This window comes from Amphiura filiformis, chromosome 12 (assembly GCF_039555335.1).
Source record: "Amphiura filiformis chromosome 12, Afil_fr2py, whole genome shotgun sequence".
Lineage (NCBI taxonomy): Eukaryota > Metazoa > Echinodermata > Ophiuroidea > Amphilepidida > Amphiuridae > Amphiura > Amphiura filiformis.
In genome coordinates, this window is record NC_092639.1 from 33,572,959 (window position 1) to 33,592,211 (window position 19,253).

General features: G+C 37.7%; 1 protein-coding gene across 1 annotated transcript in view; it reads left to right on the top strand.

The window, feature by feature from the left end:
* Window positions 1-19,031, top strand: part of LOC140166101 (E3 ubiquitin-protein ligase MYLIP-like) — a 95,933-nt gene extending 76,902 nt beyond the window's left edge. Inside the window, 3 exon segments of the mRNA XM_072189485.1 lie at window positions 6,824-7,009; window positions 17,049-17,258; window positions 18,628-19,031. Of these exon segments, the coding sequence (XP_072045586.1) occupies window positions 6,824-7,009; window positions 17,049-17,258; window positions 18,628-18,873 (642 nt within the window). The 3' untranslated portion in view covers window positions 18,874-19,031.
* Window positions 19,032-19,253: the final 222 nt, after the last annotated feature.

Consider the following 19,253-nt stretch of genomic DNA (forward strand, 5'->3'; position numbering starts at 1 on the left):
TCCGAGTTCCGACTGATTTTGCTTGATCGCATCACAAATGGGTACCAGCTTTATTCAATGTGTATAGCAATTCCCCGGCAGCAACAGTACATGGAGGAGTCTGGCCCAATCACTTCAAAAGAGAGAGGGATATTCTGATCTGTGTACACAGGTTTGCCCCCTTGTACCCCCACTTTACCTCTAACATCATAGTGAAAACCTTATATTGATAGAATGAAAACCAAATTCAATACTGATTTAAAAGTAGCAATAGATACTGTAGCCTAGTTGCATTTACCAATACATACCAGGGAAATTCAGTACTCCATGTTGTCAAAATGAGGTTCCGTACGTTTATATCCTAAAACCAAAATCGACAGAATCGGAATCAATTTTTACTCAAGTTGAATATTTCTTTTAGAATCAGAATCAACTTTGGTGACAGGTAGGTAGAAGGAGCAATAGGAACAACTTTGCCATTACATAACAGTGAAATTCAGTAGTTCATATTGTCAAAATGAGGTTCCTGGGCCACATACACTTTTATCTCCCCAAACCATAATTGACAGAATCTGAATCAATGTTTTTACTCAAGTTCAATATTTCTTATAGCGGCTTAAGTAATCAAAACTGTTCTTCAAGCATGGAGTGTCATCCATGACTCTGGAGGTCGTTTTCTAGCAACCAGCTGGCCATTGATTTTCATTTTGAGGCAATTTTGCCACACTCCATTACTAACACGATGAGTGAAAATGGTCTCAGTTCTGATGGAAAAGTTCTATAATCGCTGTACAACAGTTAAGCTCAACATTTGACCTCTTGTTGTGGAGTAAGAGTTTGTGTACCTAAATGTATTTAAAGGTCATTATGGATTCATATCAGAATCATGCAGCTAAAAAAGACCAATTTTGAAAAAAAAAAAAAAGATGAATCAATTGTCAAGTTTCAATTCTTTGAAATGTACTAAATACTCATATGAGCCATGAAAGTGACCCGTCCGATAGCTCCACACAAAAGGATCAATTCGTTGGGTGCATCACATACTGGTCTATCTTGAATTTTTGACTTTTTCGAGAAAATTGGTATATAGTTCTTTTTTACGGAGCTCTTCAAATACAACAAATTACATACCTCAATTTTTCCTAGATAATTAGTTATAAAATGTTTAATTTAAACTATCTATGATTTTTTCAAAATACGTATTTTCACATACTGATCTATCTCGAAAAAAACACACATTTCTAGAAAATCGCAATTGAAAATCTTCGTATTAAGTTTAACTTTCTATAATTTAATTAGACTACGGATTTTCATAAAAGTGGTTTTAAATTAAAGCATACACTTAGCAGATTTATTTAAGTGGAATCTTTAATTATATTTACGTATGTAATATTGCTTAAAACTACACTTAAGTTGTAGTTCTGTATGTGAAATCGTTAATTTCCCGATATCGTATTGAAAGTGCATTACATACTGGTCTATCTCGAGATAGACCAGTATGTGATGCGCCTAAAGTCACATCATTGTTCGCGAAATCGAGATAGCCCCCAAGATAGACCAGTATGAAACGAATTTTAAATACGATATCGGGAAATTAACTATTTCACATACAGAACTACAACTTTAGTGTAGTTTTAAGCAATACTGCATACATAAATATAATTCAAAATTCCACCTAAATAAATTTGTTAAGTATATGCTTTAATTTAAAACCACTTTCATTAAAATCCATAGTAGAATTAAATTATAGAAAGGTTAACTTAATACTAAGATTTTCAATTGCATTTTCTCGAAATGCGTGTTTTTCGAGATAGACCAGTATGTGATGCGTCCGATATTGTTTATGGGTACACTGACTACACCACATGTTTTGTAGAAGCAGTACATTTGCTACAGTACTAGTGACAGGTGCCCATGCCTTCAATGCAATGCTGTTTTATTGACTACCTGTCATGGGCCTTTTCGCAAGCATAAATCGGACAGGAATAATTGTAAGTGATCCTTTAATTGTACACCACAATTGAATAACTCTTGAATTCTATCCTGCTCTGCTATGCCATGAGGTAAGACTCGGTGAATATTGCGCTATTATTTGTGGGACTAAAATGTTCACAAAACAAAATTGCCTTTCCGATGGCGACAAGTTATCATAAAGATATTCATAAAAACTTTTAAAGGTAGACGCTTACATTTAATCGGAAGGTTGTGGGTTCGAGACCCGGCGACGTCATCGTGTTGTGCCCTTGAGTAAGGCACTTTATCTCTGTTACTCCACTCCACCCAGGTGTATAAATGGGTACCGGCATTCTTAAATGCTGGGAAGGTAACAGACTCACTGTGAAGGAGGTGTAGCGATCCCCCTATAGCAACATTACATGGAGGAATCTGGCCCAATCGCCAATGAAAGAGATATGGGCACTCCGATCACTGTTTATACAGGATCGTCTCCTTTACCTTTTACCTTAATTGGCAAAAATTATTCGGTTTTTGTTACTGCGAACGTCAAAAAAGTCGGAACAAGTTCACATAAGAGCATGCCAGCCAGTGCAGTTACGCATTTCGCAACACACAACTAGCATAAGTGATACGCCCAACTGCATGCACGGCACGCCATTCAATATTAATACACGATGTTATGAGTCTTTATATTTTTTCATATAAGCCAAACAAACTTTTTAAAGTTTGTTTTAAAAAAAACCTTTTAAAAAAGGTTGCCAGGGATATGAGAAAAATCAGCGCTTTCTTCAGATGCCAAAATCTTAATTTTTGATGTGATAAAGTGGTAGATGAGGCTGTTATTTGGATCCATTCGCAGAGAAAAAACAAACTCCAGTAATTTATTTAATGAGATGGCTGGTGCTTTAAAATTTCAGTGAAAATAATTCTTTGCAAAATTAGTCCATGATGATGTGATGGCTTTCCTCGTCTTGTCAAACTCATCGACTTGAACAACAAGAGGTTATTATGCTCCCCATCTCATCAAAACCGGGGCAAGTGTTCGGGGAGACATCATCCTTCCTGCGCATTGCAAATTTTGCCCGGCAAGGAGGATCAAGTAGATCCCGTAACCATCCAATCTCTTGACACAAACATACTCAGGAAGTTTACCGAATAAATTTGTAAACAATTAAAACCATACAAACTGGGTTTAAATGACACTGAGAAACCGAGAAGAGTTGTTTAGAGGGTTTCAGACCTCATTTTGTTAACTACGGAATCTTATTTATTAGTTTGTTTATTTAATCTTTGGTGTAGTAATTACTTGTTTAGCCTCAATGCATCTAATTCAAGTCGTCCATAGAGCTAGCATGTCAGAGATACTTTTATGACAAGAGGCAAAGGAGGTTATGCAAGCTGACGCAAAGTTTGACGAACCAATTCGGGAAGCTTTGTTACAAAACAGTCGACCTGGGGGCGATAACATTTGGGTAAAGGGTGAAATTACAGTTTAATTATTCCGCGCGTATAAGAAACGCTGTCTGCAATTGAAGCCTCAAGTCTGAAGAGCTAGACAAGTTCAATAATTGTCGGGTCGCAAGCATTGGGCTGTTCCAGTCGAAACCCATACACCCCCTATGGAAGACATGACCTTAATTTTCCAAACAGCGAGTGTGAATTTCAAATGGGGTTACCTGAATGGGTGACTTCATTTGAAATCTACACCCCCCTGTGTGGGAGATTAACATCATGTCGTCCATAGGGGGTGTAGGGATTTCAACATGAATAGCACATTGAATTCTATTTAGAAGTTGGTGCTTCAATTTGGGTACTCTATTTTTCCTTTCCATGTAAAAAATAATGTCCATCTCTTGCGATATTGATTGTTTGATTTATCTCAATTCTGTAAGTTCTTTGGCATTTTTTGCAGAATTTCAACACTGGATGTAATATAATATGATGCAATACAAGGTGTTTCTGAAAGATAGGTACAAGAGAGAGTTTGGGTTCCTTTGCTATTTGTAAGAGTAAATGTCCACTTGAAACTCAGAAATACAGTATATGGGGGTTTACCAATCTGTTTTAAAATCAATGAAATTACTTTTTTTTGTTTATTTTCCCAAAATTAATGATGCTGATTTTTGTCCACAGATGTTGAACCGTTACACAGAAATTATACTATCCAACTGCAACCCTACCAATACCCCCTCTCTGTGTCAACCATCGGCATAATTATGTATTTGCGATCTTCTGAATAGAGTCATTTCAATGAGGACATCCTCGGTTATTGAGTGGCTATGTTTTCCTGTATTTTTTTCCTGTGTGTGTCCTCATTTGGATGGATATACAAATGCACAATACCCACACCCCCACACAAATGAAATGGCATCCCTAGAGTTATAGGAAAGTATTTTTAGAAACCTCACTTCAAAATGAGATATTTAATGATGTTATGAATTGCCAGTTGTTTTTGATTTTAATAAATTAATGGCAAGATGACACTCATATGCACAATTAATAAATCATATGACAGTGACGCATATAGCACAGTCAATATGTCTGTTGTGTAATTCATGAACTGATTACCAATTGAAAATACATTATTGCGCAGCTTTATGAAGTTATCTTTTATGCAAGGGTGTTTAAATGTATGATAGTATCCAAGTATGATACGCAAGCCTTTTATCTACTCATTATGGAGAAAATTTCAGGGTTTTTTTTTCTCTACAGGCCTACACTTTCTTCACTTTGCAATGAACTGAAGTGGAGATGGTGCAATCCACCATGTTTGTATTTCACCCATGATAAAGGGTGGAAAAATAGTGGTCCCATGATTCTTTCTTAATGTATCTGAGGACCTCTTGTTTTACTGCAATCTTATTAACATTTTACATTTTTCAAGTTTGGTAGCGATGTCAATGCTTTATCACATTTGTGCCGCAAGTATGCCAACTAACCGCCCTTATGTGTGTGTGGGGGTGTGTGTGTAAGCTCTGCTGCACGATTGATAGAGAAACTAGTGAAATATGCACCTATATCGCTACCAAACTTGAAGTGAGCCAAGGGTTACACATAAATACTGTGCACAAAATATTGCTCATGCTTTGTAAGATGCTCTTGTTGGTCAAATTCGGCCATGACAATCCAATATGGTGGACGATTTATGTGCTTAAGATGATGTTCACAGTGAAAATGTAGGTAAATACACCATGTATTGCTGGATTCAATGATGCAGCGCATTTGTTATTTAACCATTTCCAATTGCAGAGGAGGATTAGCGTGTTTGTGTGTGTGATAAAACGATTGCAAAACAGACAGTACATTAATTGGCAAATTGATCTGTTTGTGTTTTTCCCATTTTGTGAATCAGGTTGTGTTATTAGACATAGCGGATTGATGATACTGTGTGTATGTTACAGAATGGTGTTAATCCATACACACTTATTCATTAATCAATTAGTGTTTGTTACTAGGAGGGGTTTGTTGTGTTATACAACTCTAACAGATTAGCTTGTGGAACATTTGGTAGATTAAAGCCAAAGGTGTTTTCTTGTTTCGATGTAAGATGCAGGTTTGTGAAATGACATATTTTAATCCCTTTCCCTTGTGAGAATGTTGAAAGAGCCATTTGTCAGCAGCACTTTAGCTGGCTAGGGATCAGTGGTAGTGCTTTTCAGACTTGGGTATTTATTAAAATGATGGAATGAAAGTCAAAATTGGGACTTCACACAAAGAATAATAAAAAACACAGTGTATATGAGATCAGAATCATCATAATTCTATGCCGGAAGGTTTAGATGGTAATTTTATTCAGACATTTGACAGAATTTGGTTGTATTTTTATTGTAAACTAGATTTCGCGGTTCTTGGGTTGGGCGTTTCTCGTGATAGGCTTATCTCTAATTACCCAACACCCGTTACCCACAATGCTTGTCCTAACCTTTCAAACTACTACGATATGCGTCGCTCATAGATTAATCAACTCTGTTTTGTAGCTGTGACGCTTACTTCGGTACCCATAATCTGAAAACCCATCGTTCGCCTCTTTCAAACCCTGTCCTGCTACCACATTGGAGGACCCCAAAATACCCCGAAATTCAACGCAAACGGGTTATATCATAACTGATGATTTTTATGTTAATCCTGTCTTGAAAATAGGCCTATTGGTCCGATGAGATGCACCTGTTAGTCACACTGTAATGCCTTTCCGATGTGCGCACTGTACTCCGCGCACACTCCCGTTGATACTCCGCGATAGCGCACCCACCTTGGTATGGGGCGGACATTTTAAAAATAAATTTAGAAGAGCAGCAACGACATCACTAGCATTACATTCCAGATGTAAAAATCTACATCATATGCAAAATTTGAGGAAATTCGCACGAGTCCGTTTTATTTTAGGGCCATTTGAATATAACTGGTCTTTACATGTAGCCCTATGGAGAGAGTGCCCGTTGAGGGCGCTATAACCCCCATTTTAGGAACAAAAATGTAATTTAAAAAAAACGGACTCGTGCGAATTTTCTAAAATTTTCAGAGTATGTAGTATGAACATGTAGAAATTTAATCAAGTAGTTGCCCTACCTGCTCTCCTCCGAAAAAATAAAAAGTCCTATACCTCAGTGATAATGAAACCTAGGTGCACCGCGAGCACGCGATAGTGCACCGCGTGAATGCGAAACGCGCGAACGCGATAGCGCGCGGACAGAGGGAAGGACGGACGGACACGCCGTAATTAGTATTAAGATGGGGCACTGTGACAGGTGCCACTTAAAAAAAACCTGTAAGTGACACTTATTTGGGGAGGAGCCCTAATTAGGTTGAAATTAAATGTGATTTATGTTTTTGTTATTTCAATTCCTTGTAAAGTTGCATCTTTTTTTATTTATTGTTTATCTCTTTCCAGTGTGAGAACGTCGAAAGAGTCGTTCGTCAGCAGCACTCGCATACTGGCTGGGGATCACTAGTGGTGCTCATCAGACCAGACACAAGTTTTGGAAAGATGTATCGTTTTGACGTGGTCCACACGAGACGGCAGGCCTACGAGTGCGCATGGAGGAAATTACACCCAGACAGTAGTCCCCCAGTCCAGGTGAGGAAGGGAAAACTATAAAGTGTCCCAAATAAAAAATGTTGATATAAAGGTGCTATAGTTGCACAAATAGATAATAAACATCTCAAAAAAAGTAACTGACCCCCCTTAAATAATGGCCATTATTCAAAAGGGGGCTATTGTATTACAAATCTGTAAAATGCGTTGGAAGTAGAATTTATTTCTGCGCATTTTGACACCTCATTTGATACGATAGCCCGGAAAACAATAAAACACCGGTCAATTTAATGTAGTGAGGTCCAGATTTGAAAGTTGCACTTACATACAAATTTTTACAATACAAAAACACTCTGATATCATTACATAGATTTCCTTCCAAAAAATCAATACACTTTACTGCAACTTTCAAATCTTGGGCTACATTGATTCAAATGTACGCTGTGACGTCAATATTTAATCAATTGCTACAAATGAGGTGTCAAAATGTGCAGAAATAAATTTTGCTTCCAACGTATTTTACAGATTTGTAATACAATCACCCGTTTTTGAATAATGGTCATTATTTAAGGGGGGTTAGTTACTTTTTTGAGATGTTTATTTTCGACAGCAGGCTAGTATGAGTGTGCTTGCAGGAAATCTTGCCTAGACAGTAGCCCAGAGTCCAGGTAAGGTGTTTTGATGGGAGTACTATTAGGTGTCCCATGAAATGCCTCAAATGTTGATGTAAAAGTGCTAAAATTAGGGGTGGGTGGGTCAAATGGAATAGCCAATATAACAGTAGCACCAATAAAGAAACAAAAAGATGAATGCAGAAAAAATATTGTTGGGAGAAAAGTAAATTAGATGAGAGTATAGCCATTTTATGAATATTTGTGATGTATTTATATTTGGCTTTGAACAATGACTATTTTCAGCAATGTTTAGGCTTTGACATTTGGCAGGTATGCTGCAAAATGTGTAAATATTTGTTTCAGTACCAGTGTGGGTGTCAAGGTGCTGATTAATAAGTTATCCTGTTTTGTAAAAGTAAGGAAATGGGAGACTGATTTGGTCCAACACTTTTAAAAAGTGCCAGCAATGTGTACACACCCGCCTAATTCAAGCAGCATCCAGAAATCCTTGTTCAGTATGCTGTCGGTTATGTCAAACATATTCCCTTTCCTTTTCTCTTTCTTTTTCTATATCAGTCTCTGTCTGTCCATTTTCTTTCTTTCTTTGTTTTCCCTTTTCTCCATATTCTCTCCTTTCCCTACCATCTTGTTCTGTCGTTTCCCTCTCTTCTTTCACCCACTCTACTTCCTCTCCCCTCCTTTCCCCCTCTCTCCCTCTCCCCTCCTCTGCCTTTGTTTGTTTGTCTGTCTCTCTTTCTCCCACACTTTCTCCTTCCTCTCACCCTCCCTCTGTCTCCCCCTCCTGCTCTCTCTGCCTCTGTTTGGTTGTTTGTCTCTCTCTCTTTTGCCCACACTTTCTCCTTCCTCTCACCCCTCTCCTGGGATTTCAACTGGAATAGTCTATTCCTCAAACTATCTTTCTCATCTTCTCTACCTGTATTGACATTTAAACTGTACAGTATAAGGGGATAAAAATCAAGCTTTGCATTACTAGCAGTAAAATTCATTAGGGATTACAAAGGGCTGACCCAGACAAGAAAAACATTGGGTGTGAAGTTGTTTTAAGCTTTGATCTTCTTTGTCACGAGTGTTTATCGACACAACATAGCACAGGATATGTCAAGGACGGACGCAATGTTTGCTTTCCCCTGCAACTTAATTGATGAGGGGGAAGCACTTGAAACGGGCAGAGAAATGTACGGCTATGATCAGACATCCCTGATTTACATCCTTACATGTAAATGTCATCATCATCGGTTGATGAGTTTAATAGATTGGGATGGGAGAAAAACAGAAAAGGGCAGGGAAAATTGCTTTAGTGGATTGAGATGTGAAGAGTGTTTGTTGATTTAAAGCACCAATAACATAGATTTGAAAGTTAAGAATTCACTTGCAGTGTATGGACTTTAAAGGACAATTAGTGAGTTGTTATTAAAATGAGAAGCCATAAAAAGATTATTAGCATTTTTGAATCAAGCATAAATTATGTGCTTGTAAACTGTGCATATGGTAAATGGGAAAGCAATCTGATAACAAAATCATGCATTTAACATAAGGTTATGATAAAAGTACAAAACAGGTTATTTGCAGTGTTTCAAATTAGTGGACTAATTAGTGGTTAATGACTGTGCATCAGTGGTTCTGAGGATATTATTGTGAAAAATCTGTTAACATTTTGCTTTGGAACCGAAGAATATCCTGAGGGGTGCAGCCTCAAAGGATATTTCCAGGTCCAAGCAAAATTTTAAGAGTTTTCACAATACCCGAAAAATAACTTTCATTCATAACCGTCACTTTGCAATTTGTTTTGATTCCATCTGTATTTTAAATATTATCATATTTGTTTTTGAAAACTAAATACACTGTAAGTTTGATTGGGTGTTATGCATCACATATATTCATGAGGTTATGAATTATCATCAAAGCGATCTGTGGATGCTTGTAGAGAGTGCAGTTAGACAAAGTACTGTACATAATAATATGCGATTGTCCCTTTAAGGTAATGATGAATCTTTTTAAGCCCTTTTTTTTGTCGTTTGGTTTAACCAATTGCAACATGATGTATTTAACATGCTTTAGTCAGGAATCTGGGTTGAAAGGGTTGGGGAAACACAGTGCCGGTCTCTCCAAGCAAGCAAGCAAGTCTTTTATAACAGACAAAACTTTGCAATGTCATTCTGTTTTTAATCCAGCCGATCCTACATTTCTTATAAACAATGTCAAACCAAAGTACAGCATTGTCATGATAATTAGGCTTTACATGTCAGTATGATAGGATCCAGATGTGACAATATTGGACGTATTAATTAGGAAGCATATTTTGTTTGTTTCTTTACATGGAAAACATTTACAAAATACCCTGATCAGTATTCTCCTTGTTTTCCATCCAATCATACAGCCCATATTCAATTAATTGCTATACTAATCCCCCCTTAATTTAACTGGAGGAGGGGGGCTTTCAGGATTTTGTGGGCTAAATCCCCATAATCCCCATTTATTTTGAGCCACACAAGCCTAAAAATAGTTTCCTTTTAGGGGCTACTTTCTATTAAAAATCTACCGTGTAATTCAATTTTTAGGGCTATTTTGGATTTTCAGGGGAAAATCAGCCTTTGCCCCATTTATTTTGAGTGATGATTTCTTGTTTTTAAGTATTGTTTGTTTTGTTTTTTGTTATATTTTATCAATAATCTGCACAGTTGATAAGTGCAGTTGGCTGAAAACGGTACTCAAGGGCTCAAGTGATGCATGTATTGCAGGCTCACAAGTCCCAAATGCATCTCAAAATTTTAAGTCTAGTTTGATGATATTTTAATGCATGAAAACCATGGATATTTTGGTGATACAGACTAGTAGTCAGAATGATTTCCAGTTCACAGCTGATAGAAATGCATGAAAACACATTGTGACTTATTAAGTGGGTGTATTTGCATTAACCCTCACTCTCTGATACTGAGTGCAACTTGTAAAGGAAATTACAGTTTTAGAATAAATTAACAAGTTTAGACATTTGTGTGAATGCAGTAAAATGCCTGGGGGAAAAACTTTGATTTTTAAAGCTTCTATTTTGACTGACCCCCCCCCCCCCAAAATGAAGTACAAATGTATGCCTGTCTTGCAAGTTGTGGCAAATTATTATACCAATGTCAATTATGACCTAGCCGAAACTCTAATGTGTACATAATGTTTATTTTCGAGTGCCATAATATTTGTATGGTAATAATCATGATAATGTAGTGTAAATATCCAAAGTGCCTGGTTATTGTTGTTGGGTCTGTAACAGGCCATCAGCAGTGGATGTCAGGGACAAGAAAGGCCAGGAAAAAGGATGCAATTGAGTTGAAAAAGCTAACACCCCATAGGAGAGCAAGTGAATTATTAACCTCTCTATCTTGGTCGAGGCACTTGTTCATATCTGGTAACCTACATTCTATAATATAAAAATAGATTTGTTTTCCATCAACTGTACATAATGAATAACAACTAGTGTGAAAATTCATTGACTATCTAGCTGTGATTTAAACCTGGGAGCTTTGGATAACATGTCCAATGCACAACCCAGAAAATGTCACATTCTGTCAGTATCATGCAATGCTCATAGATCTCTGTCCCCTAAGCCTACCATTCACAGATTATCTTACACTTTCAACCAGCACCTGTAAAAGTGGACATTTTTCTGCTTTTTGCTGTCCAAGTAACTGCCGTGATGCAAATACATTCCTGTTTTTTTGGCTCTGAGCGGAGCTACTGGGCCTACGTCATAGAAAGCATTAGAGAGCTAATTCGGGTGTTGGTTTTTATGCTAAGGATGTTTGTCTGAGTGATATGATGTCTTGAAATTTGTTTCTAAATGTTGCTTATTTATTTTTTAATCGATTCCACTCCAGGTGGATTTCAAATACTGTCGATAAAAGATGATTTTTTTTTTTTTTAAGCCACGATGAACGAGTTGTTTTGTGGTACCCCGTGTGTGCTAGAGATTATTTTGGTCTGTGTAATTTAAGATGCGCGAAAGTGACGGAAACCAACGGAGGTTAGTTTCTTAGGATTCAGTTCAGATTCAGAAGTTATTTACGATTTCATAACTTTTCTTAACTATTTTTTTACAATTTAAATAAAGAAATAGTTGAGGAATGCCAAAAAATGGCCAAGAACATGTCTGAATCTTGAATAAATCTGAACTAATGAATCGGGTAAATGAATTTCCTAGTGGACTATTTTTCCTTGCGCAAGTGCACATATTTTTGTGAACTCCATTTTTGTGCAAAACACGGACCGAAAGCGGGACCGAAAGTCATGTAGTCATGCAAAATGTTCGTATTTCATCACACTCTTTGTAGTTTTGTTAGAATATAGTTAAAAACAGTCAATTTAATCATATTGTGGACATGATTCTGAGGAAAAATTATATTTTCAATGAGATTTTATTTTACCTCTCTTCGCAAAATTGAATAATTTTCGTATTTTTACATAGCAAAAACAGTCTAAATAAATGATGTTCCACTTTGCACAACAATTTTATACTTAAGAATATCAAAGATTGATATGTTTTCTTCTGAAAAATAACATGGTTTTTAGGCCAGGCCTTCTTAAGAAATTCAAGACCACGGTTTATTTGATCGATGTTAGGTCGATGGACCCGATCTCGCCATGATTTTAGACTGCAGCTTGCTTGTTTACAACCAGGAGGTCATGACCTTTCGGGCGTATTGATCGATTCTGATCTGTTCTGATTGGATGGTCTCAACTCTCAAGGTCGTCACAGTTATGAATGAACAATTCATTAAGTCATAAGGGGGGGTGGTGGCAGTAATAGAAAAGTTCAAATAATGTTAGATAATGAACATAAATAATGTACATAATAATTATTGAATTCAAATGTGACTGAAATTAGTGGTTTCAGAAATCATAGGTTGCAAAGTTTCTTGTGCAATATTAAACATGAGCTAAATTTTGAGAGAAATCAAAAGGAATGGCAAGGGATCAATGACAAGCAGGAAATCACTTTCTAATCAGAAAAAAGTTACAAAGATCAATTATTTGACCCGATATATGGCTGCTTTCGGAAATTAGTAACAACTGTCGTAGGCCTATGGGCAATAAACTTGGTAGGTAGAGTCAACATTTGGAGTCAAATTTTTGGAAAGTAATTTCGGGGTCAACAGGGGTCATCTGAAGTCAAATTAGTAAAAACTGTCATTTGGTCTTGAAACTTGGTGGGTAGGCCTACAGTCAACATTTATAGCCAAATTTTGGGAAGGTATTTTCGGCGTCACTAGAGGTCATCTCAGGTCAAGTTAGTAAAACTATTGGATGGGCGTGAAACTTGGTGGATACAGTCAACATTGGAGTCAAATTTTTGGAAGGTCATTTCAGGGTCACCAAGGGTCATCTGAGGTCAAATTCGTAAAAACTGTCATATGGGCATGAAACTTGGTAGGTGCAGTCAACATTTATAGCCAAATTTTGGGAAAGTCATTTCGGGGTCACCAGAGGTCATCTGAGGTCAAATTAGTAAAAACTGTCGGATGGGCATGAAACTTGATATAGTCAACATTTGGAGTCAAAGTTTTGGAAGGTCATTTCGGGATCACCAGGGGTATGAGGTCAAATTAGTAAAAACTGTTGTATGGGCATGAAATTTGGTGGGTACTGGCAACATTTAGAGCCCAATTTTGGAGGGTAATTTCAAGGTCACCTGAGGTCATCCAGGAGTCATTTGAGGTCAAATTAGTAAAATCTCTTATATGGGCATGAAACTTGGTAGGTACAGTCAACATTTTCCCTTGGGATAGGCCTACTATTTTAGTCCCAAGTTGTAGTGACATCACTCTGTATATTTAACATACCGAATTTTACAAATTACTCTTATCATACAATGTATTCTTCATGCATATTAGTACCCCCCTCCCCCCACATGTGGTCCCGCTCCCACATATACCCGAAGGGGGTTATCAAAAATTAGATGAATCATTGTTTTTATATTGCGCATTATATATATCAATTTCAGTCATGTAGGCCATGTTATTAGGCCAAAATAAAACTTTGAAGAATGTCTCTCGTGTACAAAAGTATGGGAAACTGACCATTTAAAACCACCTTTTTAGGATGAAGGAAGCATTTTTTCAAAAAAGTCTAAAACATGTTTTTGTCTCGCCTGAATGTTCAGGGAGAGACTTGGTAATCACTATGGTGTGTGTGTGTCCGTGTGGGGGTGTGTGCGTGTGTGTGTTCGGAAAAAGCTTGTGAACGCGTTATCTTGAGAACCGTAAGTGCTATGATGATGAAACTTTATAGGGGGTAGCATGACCAGAGGGTGTCGACCTGATTAGATTTTGAGCGCAAAATATGGTAATTAAGTACCTAATTTGCATAATTTATGCGTAATAAGCAAAATACCTTGTGAACAGATTATCTGGAGATCCGTATGGGGTACAGTGACGTAACTTGGTGGGGAGTAGCGTGGCCAGATGTTCTCGACCTGATTAGATTTTCAGCGCAAAATATGCTAATTAAGTACCTAATTTGCATAATTTATGCGTATTTGATGCGTATCAAGCAAAAAACCCCTTGTGAACAGCTTATCTGGAGATCCGTATATGGGTACAGTGACGTAACTTGGTGGGGAGTAAGCGTGGCCAGATGTTCTCGACCTGATTAGATTTTCAGCGCAAAATATGCTAATTAAGTACCTAATTTGCATAATTTATGCGTATTTGATGCGTATCAAGCAAAAAACCCTTGTGAACAGCTTATCTGGAGATCCGTATGGGGTACAGTGACGTAACTTGGTGAGGAGTAAGCGGGGCCAGAGAGGTTCTCGACCTGATTAGATTTTGAGCGTAAAATATGGTAATTAAGTACCTAATTTGCATAATATATGCGTAATAAGCAAAATACCTAGTGAACAGATTATCTGGAGATCCGTATAAGGGTACAGTGACGTAACTTGGTGGGGAGTTATGTGGCCAGAGGTACTCGACCTGATTAGATTTTCATGAGGTCAAAGGTCACATACAAGGTCAAAGGTCAACTGAGGTCACCAAATCTTTTAATAATTAATTTTAACTGTGCATCAAATATCCCAATAACAGCTTGATTGGTCATGTAATTAAGGAAATATGACGACTTTAAGATAGTCGCTTTCTTTGTAAAGTATAGCAAAGTAGCACTTTCAATGAGTGATAACTCGTAAAGGAAGCATCTTTCTGTTTTGATTTATTTGATGAAATAGTTCTTTGGTATTGCCAAATTTGATTTTTCAGCGCAACATACTTTTTCCAATTTCGTGAGGTCAAAGGTCACACACAAGGTCAAAGGTCAACTGAGGTCACCAAATATTTTAACAATTAATTTTCAACTGTGCATCACATATCCCAATAACAGCTTGATCGGTCATGTAATTAAGGAAATATGACGACTTTAAGATAGCCGCTTTCCATGTAAAGTATAGCAAAGTAGCACTTTCAATGAGTGATAACTCGTAAAGGAAGCATCTTTCTGTTTTGATTTATTACTTTGATGAAATAGTTCTTTGGTTTTGCCAAATTTTTGGAAGGTCATGACGGGTCATCCGAGGTCACTCAGGGGTCATCTGAGGTCAAGTTATTAAAAACTCGTATGGGCATGAAACTTGGTGGGTACAGTCATCATTTAAAGCCAAATTTTTGGAAGGTCATTTTGGGGTCACCAGGGGTCATTTGAGGTCAAATTAGTAAAACTGTCTTATGGACATGAAACTTGGTGGGTACAGTCAACATTTAAAGCCAAATTTTTGGAAGGTCATTTTGGGGTCACCAGGGTCATCTGAGGTCAAATTAGTAAAACTGTCGTATGGACATGAAACTTGGTGGGTACAGTCAACATTTCAAGCCAAATTTTGGAAGGTCATTTCGGGGTCATCTGAGGTCAAATTAGTAAAAACTGTTGGATGGACATGGAACTTGGTGGGTACAGTCAACATTTAAAGCCAAATATTTGGAAGGTAATTTCGGAGTCACCAGGGGTCATCTGAGGACAAATTAGTAAAAACTCGGATGGGCATGAAACTTGATGGGTACAGTCAACATTTAAAGCCAAATTTTTGGAAGGTCATTTCGAGGCCACCAGGGGTCATCTGAGGTCAAATTAGTAAAAACTGTCGTATGGGCATGAAACTTAGCACGAGGGGTACAGTCAACATTTAGAGCCAAAATTTAAGAAGGTCATTTCAGGGCCACCAGGGTCATCTGAGGTCATATTAGTAAAAACTGTTGCATGGGCATGAAACTTGGTGGGTACAGTTACCATCGGCCAGATAATCGTGCCCAGCCGATAACCGCCAAATTCATTTACCTCTCTACCAACAGTTATCGCAAAAGCAGGCGGTCACAAAAGCAGGCGAGACTCGTGGTTCGAGAACCGCCTTGTTATGTCAAAAATGGTCTCTTTTGAAATTGGTGGGTACAGTCAACATTTAGAGCCTAATTTTGGAGGGTCATTTCAAGGTCACCTGAGGTCATCCAGGGGTCATTTGAGGTAAAATTAGTAAAAACTCTTATATGGACATGAAACTTGGCAGGTACAGTCAACATTTTCCCTTGGGATAGGCGGGGGATAGGCCTACTATTTTAGTCCCAATTTGTAGTGACATCACTCTGCATGTTTAACATATTGCTCTTATCAAACAATGTGATTGATGTATCATTGTATGCTATGCAAATGAGATAGCTACCAACCGACCAGATGTACCCATTGAATGTATGTGATATGTCACATATACTCGAATGATTTCACCTGTTGCACATTCAACTTTCACTGTCACCAAAAAGCACAGAGCCACAGCGCCATTGGTGCTCTTGTTGTAGAGGTGTAAGGAAGCTTAGAATTGTGAATTTAAAATCTAGTGAAATGGTCAAATTGGGCAAAGTGCTAAAGATTAATTGGTGCAATAATTTCTGCATTTTAGTATACAGGATTTGATTAGCTATACTAAGTTAAGGGTAGACTAGGTATTATTGGTCGAAGCAACAAAAAAAATGATTTTCATTATCTAAATCAATATATTATTGAAAAATAACACTTGTGATGTTTTGCAAAAGTTCATTCTACAAATCATATACTTTGAAAACTTGCTTGATTTATTGTTGTTAATAAGTTATGTATGTTTTACAAAGGTGTTGTTGTTTCAGCTATAGTAGATAATACACAAAATGACTGCTCAGTGCCATATGTGGGTAAGTGCAATAGCTGCCCTGTGAACATTTGGCAATTACACCCACACACACCACAGTATATTGTACTCATCTACACAAGACAGCTACACATAGCAGCTATTGCACTTGCCCACTTCTGATACTGAGCAGTTGATAAGTTGTGTTCCACCCAGACATAACATACCACTCACTCACTCCCAGGACAGCATACAATAGCCATAGAGTTTGATCCATAACTTAACCGTAATCTTATCCTGTCTTATTCCGTTTCAGCATCAGTACAGTCAAGACATTGATGGCAGATACAATACAGTGTCCTATTCCACGCAGACGTTACGTAGCACTCACTCCCAGGAAATCATGCTAAGCAGACAGCCATCGAGAGCCAGCGAGATGAGGTTACCACAAATCAAATCGCACAGCTCAAGGGACGTCAACAATTCAGAAGACGAGTCCACGCCGGAGGGGACAATGAACGCTAAAGTAAGATGCTGCCGGTTTACATAAGCCCAATGTAATGCCCTTGGGGCATGTACTACTTAATGTTATGGTGTCTGTTGTAATGTAATAGTGCATTATGTGGGTCCTCTATGTTTTATATTATAAATGCAAGAGTATACTTTTTGTCATCTGGAGTTGAAGGATATGTTTTCTGAAACTTGGGTACAGCGTTTTGGATAGCCAATGAATTTGATGTTGAGAAATAAAACGGACCATACTGGGAAAAAATGGGGAACTTGAGAACTTTGATGTTAGCATCTTGAGAAATTATTATCTATCCCAGTTTGAACAGGCCCATGGACCACAAGCAATTATACTCTAATTCTAGAATTAACAGAGGATTTACCATTTGAACTTCTTTAGTGTATTTTTATTTATATGTATGAGTTCAGGGATGTGAGAGTTCCTCTTTTCAGCTGATTTCCTCTTTTTTTGTTGCCAAATTTTATGCGTTTTTCTTTTATTTTCAGCCCATATTTGGTGTTTTTACCCTGATTTTACGCTGTTTTTAGTGATTTTCCTCGTTTTTGGTCTGTGGCCTCTCACACCCCTGATGAGTTGCAATATTAATTTGTATGAGCACAGCCTCATGGAAGAAGAATATCTTTTATTGTTGAATTAGTTTCTGTGATTAAAAGATTATGCTATACAGCTGTACTATGTTGCTTCCTCCCCCCCCTATACACTGATCAATACTTGAAGTACGAAATATGAAAATATAGTTTGATCAGCTCGTAATAGGCGGGAAATATTTGGCTTTCACCACTACGCCGAAAAGTAGGGTCACATTGAGAGTGCTATTAGTTGACCTGTCTGGCCCATATTTTGTGTGTTAAAGAAAGTAGATAATGTATAGGACTTGAATAAATAATTTGTGATGCTTGTGGCGAGATGTTACAAGAAAATTCTCAAAATGAAATATTTTGATATTAATCCGCGATGTTATAAGACCTGCCGATTACGAGCTGATCAAAGTATACACATTGAGGTCACCTTCAAATTGCAACAAAACAAAAATGATGACAGGTGAAGTTAACATTGTTAATACATTTAAAGCCATCACTTGAAACAAATAGAAGTGCAACTGACCAGTCGTAGTCCTACTATGTTGGGCATATTGGGTGGCCATGCATGGGGAAATCAGACCCTAATTGTAAGACTATCCATGTGCACGCTGCCATGTGCTCAAGGTAAATTTTACATCTGCTTATGTTACAGTCTTGTCATTTTCCTGGAAAACAAGGAAATATAATGTGTGAGTGTGGCTTTAACTTAAAAATATTATTATTACTTTATCACTTGGTAAAGATATCAAGTTGACATATTTCTTGTAAACATTGTAATCTTTCAGGACAAATCCAAAGACGGAACAAGCTCATCGGACGGAGTAGAAGCGGAACTAGTCGTGTCACTACAAGATCAACTCTCCTCAATGCGGGACTCAAGACTATGCCAAGTCTGCCTAGAACGAGAAATGGGCACCGTCTTCTGCCCATGCGGTCACATGATCTGCTGCGAACAATGCGCACAGGAATGCGTCAAGTGTCCGATCTGCAGGGCAGAGGTGTCGTACGTGCAGAGAGTGTTCTTTTCATAGGAAAACCAGATTTTGTATGGAATACAAACTTTTCATGTTGATGAAATTTATTTGAAGGGATGAGCAAGATTGTGGAGATACTTAGAGGTTGCTACTCAACATGGTGGTATTCCAGTTGAAACCCATACGCCCCCCTATAGAAGACATGACCTTACTTCTCCAGCAACAGGGGGTGTAGATTTTCAGGTAACCCCATTTGAAATTCTACATTCCATATGTGGGAGATTAAGGTCATGTCTTCCATAGGGGGTGTATGGATTTCAACTGGAATAACCCATTGCAAGACCAGATCCAGATATGTTGCAGGGTAGGATATAAGAGGGGAACGGTGTATTAACAAGAGCGAATAGGGACATGATGTAATTCACATAATGATAAGT